Here is a 9,137-nt window from a genome sequence, read left to right as displayed (position 1 = left end):
TAAATATGTTCTGATAAAAAATTAAAACTAGAAAGTTTTCGTGAAATAAGCAGCAAAATAAGTTTTAACTATAAATAATAGGAAAACTAAGTAGCAAAATTAAAAATCATGTTGACAAAAATTATTAGTAAAAGAAGTAAATTAATGGATAATGTAATGTGCATGTCATCAAGTATATAAAAAATGCGAAGGTATCAAAGCAATTTATAAATAAAAACGAGAACATTTAAATGACAAATATTCTGTGACTTAAGTTTATTTATTTACACGTAAATATATTATATATGTATATATATTATATATCACTGTCTCTTGTCGCGTTATAACTTTTTTGACATTTACATGTAAATCAGCTATATATATTCTCTTCTATTCTCATCGCTCTCGCTAAAGCGGCCCATGAACAATATTATTACATAATATTTCCATATTATATAATAATATTGATTATTTGATATAAATGATATCAATGATATATTAATTATATCAATTATGTTGATATCATATGATGTCAATTATATCACTGTTATTGATACAATAAAATTGCATCAATATTTGATTGATTACGTATAAAAGCCGCGTAACACAGATTTAAAAACATGGACATTTTTTATTAGTATATTTTCTTCTCCAACATTTGACGACGTGTAGCAAAAAAAAAAGGGGGAAGAAGTAAACCGTTGGTGGGCCGAGAGCGTAATCGCGTCAAGTACCAGTAGGAGAAACCTTTCCTTTACAATTAATTCAACTCGTTCGGGAGGTCACTATTATGTCGTAGCTGACACAAAGGAAACGTGCCAAACCTCATTAATACTGTTAGCTTTTCATCGATCCGCCGTCGTTTCGCGCGTATACCCTGCATCACTTTCTTTTTCTGTCGTCAAAAAGAGCGAGATTTTCAGAAAAATCAGTATGCTATGCAACAGGATGTAAATGTGTGAATTACAATCTTGTTATCACGATTTATAGATTAATTCACAATTTCACAATGGCATAGAAATGCCGGCCGTTCAATCTGTTTAAAACGCGTTCGTCGACTCGGCATATTGACTCGAACAAAATGATCCGCTCAAAAATATATGAGTTTTTTAGAAACTCGTAGCACATCATACATTTTTTTTTCCCAGAGAAGAGAAGAGAGAAAAAAGACAATTAATTAAAAATACAATCAATCTTACGTCTAGACTCTTTGCAATAAAACAACTGCTCTCGTTTGTGTATATGTATGTCATGTACACAGCAAAAGATCCTGTCAAATCGATGGTTTCTTTTCGTCGTCGCGGCGCGTATGCATAGAGAATCTTAGACTATTCCGACATGAAAATATAACTGATCGCAGGATTTAACCATTAATGTCTTTTACGGATAATCCAACGGATTAAGCGGTGAAAGATCACACGCTTAAATATTTAAACATTATTTACATTTACAACAATCTGAAAGTTACGACGCATTCACTACCATTTTATTCGCACTGAGAACACCCGACGGTCGTTTCTTTTTGTTATTTTCTCATCGGCATCTTGTTGGTAAACCTCTCCTATCTTAACTAAAAACGTTCGATCTTGGTGAGAATAATCTATCATTTTTTAATTGTAAGATTAAAAAAAAGTAATCTACTTAATCGTACAAAGCACACAATTATTTGGCGAATTACTTTTTTTATGTGTACCTAAAGATAAAAAAAACCGTACTTAGCATTGTGTTCAAATCGCAATAATTATTGTAGCACACTTTTTACGAGGGTCAGATCACCCTTTCGCGAGTTTGAAACTCGCTTATAAAAACTTCTTTCAATCCCGCATCGCGGTCGATATAAAATTCTAATCGGGACGATCATAAAAAGTTGATCGAGACGATTATTCAAGCCGAAGAACTCGAATGAAACGTCATAGGAATCTATTCTATGAACAGACGATATTGATATACCTCTTGAATGCGGCATTAGAAGGAAGTGTTACTTTGGTCATGCACTTGCTATATGGAAAAAACTTATGGCCTCTGTGGGGTGTTTATTAAAACAGCTTTTTACCAAAAAGTTCGTGTCCCGAGTGCCGGTAACTCACTCTTTCGCATCAACAAATCTGAATACGGACTAAAAAAGTTTCTTCACACACATACAGGTCATATAAATATAATATTAAAAATGCAAATGTGTGTCACCTCGAAAGTCTCACAATCGATCCATAAAAAATATTTACTATATACAAACTGCCGTCGATTTCAACGATTGGCGTTTATCCTTTCACTATACGGTAATCATATTTCCAACCTACAGCCGTCCTGGACAAGTGTTCACACTCGAATTTGAGGTGCAATGGCCTTTCCAACTTCACGGCAGGCGGTTACTTCGAGCACTCGTTATGTATTGTACATGTATACCATATTTCTACAAACGTACTTAATGAACGACGCGAAAAGCTCTCGTGTAAGCGCTCTAAGCAGCCTGTTTATCGATCAATAGTCGTTAACTGCAACAGCACAAGTACGGTCACAGTTAAGTATTCAGTCTTGAGACGCTTTCATAAAAGCTTTTCCTTCCATTATAAAGCTTGATTTATATTCAAAATTATTATATTAATAGTGGGATAGGCACTTTATGCTTTTGAACACCTATGGTTTATGCCAAGAAAAAATATGCCTGATTATGCCCTCATTATGCGCGATTATGTGATTTCGACCTTTCACGTAATATGTAACAGCCCATGACAACTGTGAAATTGTATGAAAAATGGGAAATATAGGAATTGGGCTAGACCTGTATGTAAGACCGTGGTTACAAACATCCGTCGCCCTCAACCGTTCCCCTCTTCCTCCGCGAGACTTTTGAGATTCTCCAATCGAGAAATTTTTAGGCTGGCTTCCAACCCAGCTTCTGCGGCGGCAGAGCGGAGAAAGTGTACGATTTTGAAAAGTGTACGTCGTTTTTCCCCAAATCCGAGTGTTTTAAGTCCAAAAACGGACTTTTTTCGATAATTACGCGAGAACCACATTATGCTGCGCAGAGGTCTCATTATGTGTTATTATGCGACTAAAATCTGTCAGTACTAAGTGCGTACTATGCACAACTAATATCAAAATTAGAGCTTAAGAACAATTTTTGACATTATGCTATTATAATCAAAAGCATAAAATGCCTATCTCCATTAATAGTGTCTTGGCACATCGTCTTTCCTAGTACGTAAATATTCTGTTTATACACATATATATATGTATATATATATGGTATTCATGCAATTACGAGCGGTTCGTCATCTGAAAAGCCTCGAATTACCGGACTATCTTCTTCTTCTGTAAAAGAAAAAGAGGAGAAAGAGTCGTTAGTTTATTTTCATATTGTTTCATTCTTACCCCCCACGTTTTTCCCCACTTTTCAAATGCAAAGTAGCACTCACCTAAACCATCTGTCGTGCCTGGGAAAGTGGCTTGTCCCCGTCTCGTATCGTAGTGGCTATTGGCAAACTGCGTAAAGCTGTTAGATAGCCTCCTATGTCGAACGATGAAATATGCGAGCGCAGCACCGAGCGCTATAACGATCAAACAGATCGGTATAGCGAGGGATAATATGCTCGACGTGTTCATTATCACCGGCAGCTGCGATCCTGCGTTAAATAGAAGAAAGAAGAGATTATTATTATTAAAGCACGGCAGGGGCTCCTCACGTCGAAAAGAAATCTTAAAGACATCTCACCTGATATCTGCGTGCTCCAAGTTTCGCTCAATGGACTTTGGTAGCCTTCGTTTGTGACCAAACGCGCGGCGAAGGTGTAAATCGTATCCGTTTTGGCATCCTTGTAACGGTAAGGCGGATCTTTGGCCTGCAAGACTTTGGCGGTCGATTCGTTTATTGTTCTCGATCCCTCGGCCACCAAAATTTCATAGTACAGATTGGCATCCTTCCGGATGTTCTCCGGCAAATCCGGTTCTTGCCAATAAATCAAATATTCCGTATTATCGTGTAAGACGGTGAGTTGATGAGGCGGCTTGATTGGCGGCGCTACGTAGATAAACGGTTGCGTGGGTATGGCATTTTCGACATCTGTGGCTATTGTAATACTGTACTTCCCGCCGTACTTGATGGAATTGAACGTATGCTTCATAATGGTTTCGTTAGTCGGTGACAGTGTCACAGTCATCTGCTTGTTGAGAATCATTTCCGTAACGGAAATCTGTAATCGGAAAAAAGATACGAGATCGATAAATATTCTCGCTAAATTTTCAAATTTTTATCAATAAGAGGAAAGAAAAATTTTGGGAAAATTTCTCGTAAGTATAAATCTTTCTCAAAATCTCTCGCGATGTTATTTCCCCAGAGAAATGTTTCGTAGCATTATTGACTTACCGTGTAACTGATCGGTTCGTCAATCGTCGGACAACTCGCGCTCCACGAGACGATTATGCTATTGTTTTTATCCGGCGACGGCGTTACTCGCAATCTCTTCGGAGGTGCACGTTTGTTGAAGTGCGTCGTGACCGTAATCGGTTGATTTAAAGGTCCCGCTCCGTAATCCCCAATAACGCCAACGGCAAAGACGTACGATTCACACGCTTCCAGATCCTTGATCGTAGCCGTGAGATTAGTGGTGATGAGTTTATAAGCTGAAAACGGAAACAAACGATATTAAACGATATACAAACACATCGATTATATCACCCAAGATATAATCCTCGTGTGAAGAAAATGTAAATGACTTTTAAATACCTTTAAAGAACTCCAACATGTTGGTAGCGTAGTGAATAGCGTATTGCCACTTGATCTTCCTGTTGCTCTTCGGTGGATCCCAAGTAAGCTTGACGGTCGTTCTCTGAGACTTGACCAATTGCGCGTCGAAGTCAATTACCGTCGGGAGCACGGTGCCGTTCGTCGTGGCGGTCACCATGGCGATCCTACCGACGTACTTCTTCTTCATCGCGCCGACCTCGAAGGTGTATTTGGTACCCGGCGCCAATTTCTTAACCTCCATCAGATTTTCCATGGTCGAGACGGTTTGCAGGGCCGGATACGCTGGCGGTGCTCTGGGAGTGATGTGATACCCGTCCACGTCCTTCATCTTCTTCCACGTCAAAGTGACCGAGTGATTCGTCGTGGCCACCACACGGAGATCTTCGATGTCTTCGATGTTGGCCGAGCCGTCGAACATCAGCGTGACAACATCCGACGAGGCAGATTGATATTGCCGGTTCTTCGCCACGAGCCAAAAGGAATAATTCTTGCCCGCTTCGAAGTCCATGCTGTCGATGGCCGCGGAGGTTATCTTCTGCCAATTGAACTCCATCGGCGGTATCGGCGGCGTCATGTAGCCCTGATATCCGATGATGAGACCGTTGGGACGTACGGGCGGGTTCCAGGCGACCTCCACACGGGTGCCGTTCAGCTGCGTGACGTTCACGGACCACGGCTCGGACGGCACACCCTCGCCGGTCATCACCACCAGATACTTCGCCGGTGGGAATACGGTGGCCTGGCCCTTCACCTTCACGTAGACCGTCAGATTGTACTTGGTGTACGGCTCGAGTTTGTTGAACGGGTACTCCGTGTCCTCGATCCACTCGCTGGCGTTGGTCCACTTAGCCCCTGGTACCGCCCGCGCGATAGACGGCAGAAACTCAAACGTCACGTTCGACGGTATCGGCATCCACCAGAAGAGGAAGAAACTCGAATCGTTGACAGAGCGCTCGTCCACGCCCATCACTAACACCTGATACACGCGCGAGCCGTTCTTCTCGCAATTACTCTCGTCGAAGCCGTCTAGACAATCGTGTTTGCCGTCGCAGTAGGCCGCCAGCGGGAAGCAGCGGGTCTCGTCGCATGGGAAAAGGCCAACGTAGCAGGACGGCGTGGCAGGTGGGTTCACCTCGTGATCCGTGTGGCAACCAAGCTCGTCGCTGCCGTCCGGACACTCCTCGATGCCGTTGCAGATGCTCGAGAGCGGTACGCACGAGCCGTCTTGACGGCACATGAATTGATCGTTCTCGCGGCACGCGTGCGTCTGCTCGCAGTGTTGCTCGTCCTCGCCCGACGGACAGTCGTTGGAGCCGTCGCACACCCACGCGTTCTCAATGCAATCGCCGTTGTAGCACTGGAACTGATGCTCGCGACAGTTGCGCGGCTGTTGCGTCGTGTGAATCGGAGGCGTAGGATCCAGGCCGCCGTCCACGCCGCCGCCGCAGCCTATCTCGTCGGAATCGTCGCCGCAGTCGTCCACGCTGTCGCACTTCCACCAGTAGGGCACGCATTTCTTGTTGTTGCACATGAACATCCAGTCGTTGCAGGAGTTCATCGATATAGACGGGTTTATCGGTGGTGCGATAGTGGTGATGGTGCAATTTACCTCGTCGGAGCCGTCGACGCAGTCCTTGTCACCGTCGCATGCCCATGATTTATATATGCACCGATGTCCGTTCTCCTTAGTGTTGTTGCATGTAAACTGCCACGACTCGCACACCATGTTGTTGCAGTCCTTCTCGTCGGCGCCGTCCTCGCAGTCTGGCTCGCCGTCGCACTTCCAAGAGGTCGGTATGCACGAGTGATCCGCCTTGCAGACCATCTCGTCGGAGCGACACGTATTCGGTTGAACGTTCTTGGTGCAATTCTGCTCGTCCGAACCGTCGCGGCAGTCGTCCTCGCCGTCGCAGCGCCAACGATGAGATATACAGCGGCCGTTGTGGCACTTGAACTGCGTCTCGGTGCAATTGGTGTACGTGCAATTCACCTCATCCTTGCCGTCCTTGCAGTCACGATCCAGATCGCACACCCAGTATTTAGGTATGCATTTGTTATCGTCGCATTCGAAGTTATTCGGGCTGCACGTGGGGCGGTTGCAATGCACCTCGTCTGAGTTGTCGCCGCAGTCGTTGTCGCCGTCGCACTTCCAGAATTCGGGGATGCACACGTGGTTGTTGCAGGCAAACTGGTTGGACGAGCAGGTGCTGGCGACGCGCGGGCACGTCGAGTTGGTGTACGGCTTGACACCGTTCGGGCAGAAACACTTGCCGTCCGTCATCACCATACCGTCCGGGCAGAGACAAACGTAGCTGTTGCGCGGCGCGCCCAGGCAAATGTGCGAGCACGTGTTGTTCTTCGCGCACTCGTTCTCGCCGATCTGCACGCTGTGCGCGAAGATCTTGAGATCCATCAGACCCGCGATCTGGAAACCGACTACCGTGTTGATTCCGACCCCGTGATCCTTGTTGGCGATGAATATCATCGACTGCTTCCAATCGTCCCAATACACGTTGTCCTTGAACACAGCGACCGCGAATGGATGCGAGACACGCGCGTCGTTAGCGATGATCTTCTTGAACCTTTTACCATCGAAGTCGGAGGAAGCTATGTAATCCGCTCGAGCGTCCACCCAGTAGATACGTTCGGCGATATGATCGATCGTTATTCCGTTCGGCCATTCGACAGTGGGCTTAGTGAACAATCGTTTAACGTCCGTGCCGTCCAAGTTGGCTCGGGAGACCGAGGCATTGCCCGGTGCCCAATCGGTCCAGAACATATAGCCGTTCATAGGATGAACCGCGATACCTCGGGGCTTTTGCAGATTGTTCGGCCCTAATATCGTCCTGCGCATTCTGCCCATGGCAGGTACATCCGTTCGAATTATCTGTATCCTCATCTTAACACCGTCCACAAAATAGAGCACATTGGACACCCAATCGAAGGCCATTCCCTCGACAGAACTCAGATCGGTCTCGACGAGAATCTCGGGATAGCTAGCGCCATCCTTCAGACACTGTCTACCGATTGTGTCGTTTACAATATCTGCCCAGTACAGACAGTTATTTTTCATATCGAATTCGATTGCAATGACATTCTTTAGATCGTGCACAGGTAACGTCTCCATTTTATTCTCCACCAAGTCGATTCGCGTAATGTGTTCTCGTTGAGCGACCAATAAAAATTCCGGCCTCTCGTCCATCGGACATGGGATCTCGTCGGGCTCAAAGTTCCTCGCGAGGCCGTCGGTACAGTCATCATCGGATATCTTCACGTAGCCCTTTGTGCGATTATAAAACGCACCGGGCTGACACGTGATCGGCACGGCGTAAGGATCGTAATCGGCGACGCTGGATTTATTGCGAATGCAGTGATAGGGATTCCCGACGCGCACGAAACCGTAATCGCACTGATAATCGTTCGCGTCGCACTGACAGGTTTCCAGTCTCACTGCCCGATCGTAGTCCACGCCCTGGTAGCAATTGGAGCGCGGCGCGCGTCTCTGATACGTTTCCTTACGTCCTAACACGCAAGCCATGACCGGTTGGTCGGTGCTCGACGGAGACCAAAACTTGTAATCGTCCTCCGTGCATTCCCTCTCGAACACATTTCGTAGATCGACCTTGATGATAAGCCATTGATGCTGCCCGCTGTCCGATCCGAACATGGTGAACACCGTGGTGTTTTCTCCAGGCTCCGTCATGAGGCCGTAGACACGTAACATCTTCTCGTTGAACTCGTATGTCTCCCACGTCTCGCCCTCGTCTGTCGAGTACGAGATATCTCTGGTCTCCCCGCGCGATTTGAAATACTTAACCGCCACTAGTAAACCTCCGTGATCGCCCATGTTGAAGAAGTAATAATCCTTCAGTACTTGTTTCCACGTAAGACCGGCGTCTTTAGACACGTAGAGCGCAGGATGACCCTTCAAGCTAGATCCGATCACACCGGTGGCCATTATTATTCCGGGCGCCGATTTCGAGCTCATGATAGTGACGGATCTTGTCACCGGATATAATTGACTGAATCTCTGACTCAAATGTAACGAGCAGTCTTTTGTGCAGTGAATGTAAAATCCTTCGTGATTCGTCGATGGTGCCTTAATACTGTTCCAACTAACGCCATGATCGAAAGTGATTAATGACTCCAAGTGTTCCGGCCCGATCGAGCTTGATTTCGGGTTACCTTTGACCCGCGACGCTATGTATATACCTCGAAGACCTTCGACCTTATACAGATCCGTGAATGCCTCGTCAGCCACGTCACTACGCAAATAATACAAGGGCGTATAAATACACGGATGAGTCAAGAAAATTTAAAGAGAAAATTAACGAGGAGCTGTCTTATAATCTTATTATCTAAAATTTATAATCTTATTTTCACGAGTTTCACAGCTTTCATAGTAATTATAAGT

General features: G+C 45.3%; 1 protein-coding gene across 1 annotated transcript in view; it reads right to left on the bottom strand.

Moving 5' to 3' along the window:
• Positions 1-225: 225 nt before the first annotated feature.
• LOC143898734 (sortilin-related receptor) overlaps positions 226-9,137 on the bottom strand; it is a 13,451-nt gene continuing 4,539 nt past the window's right edge. The window contains exons 6-10 of the mRNA XM_077408406.1: positions 4,703-8,988; positions 4,343-4,599; positions 3,692-4,169; positions 3,396-3,602; positions 226-3,291 (exon numbers count right to left, since the gene is read on the bottom strand). Of these exons, the coding sequence (XP_077264532.1) occupies positions 3,230-3,291; positions 3,396-3,602; positions 3,692-4,169; positions 4,343-4,599; positions 4,703-8,988 (5,290 nt within the window). The 3' untranslated portion in view covers positions 226-3,229. The remainder of the gene's footprint in view (positions 3,292-3,395; positions 3,603-3,691; positions 4,170-4,342; positions 4,600-4,702; positions 8,989-9,137) is intronic.

This window comes from Temnothorax americanus, unplaced genomic scaffold, assembly GCF_048541705.1.
Source record: "Temnothorax americanus isolate GAGA-0224 unplaced genomic scaffold, ASM4854170v1 Scaffold24, whole genome shotgun sequence".
In the NCBI taxonomy this organism is placed as follows: Eukaryota; Metazoa; Arthropoda; class Insecta; order Hymenoptera; family Formicidae; genus Temnothorax; species Temnothorax americanus.
Note: the sequence above shows the minus strand (reverse complement) of the source record. Positions and strands in the feature narration are given on the sequence as shown.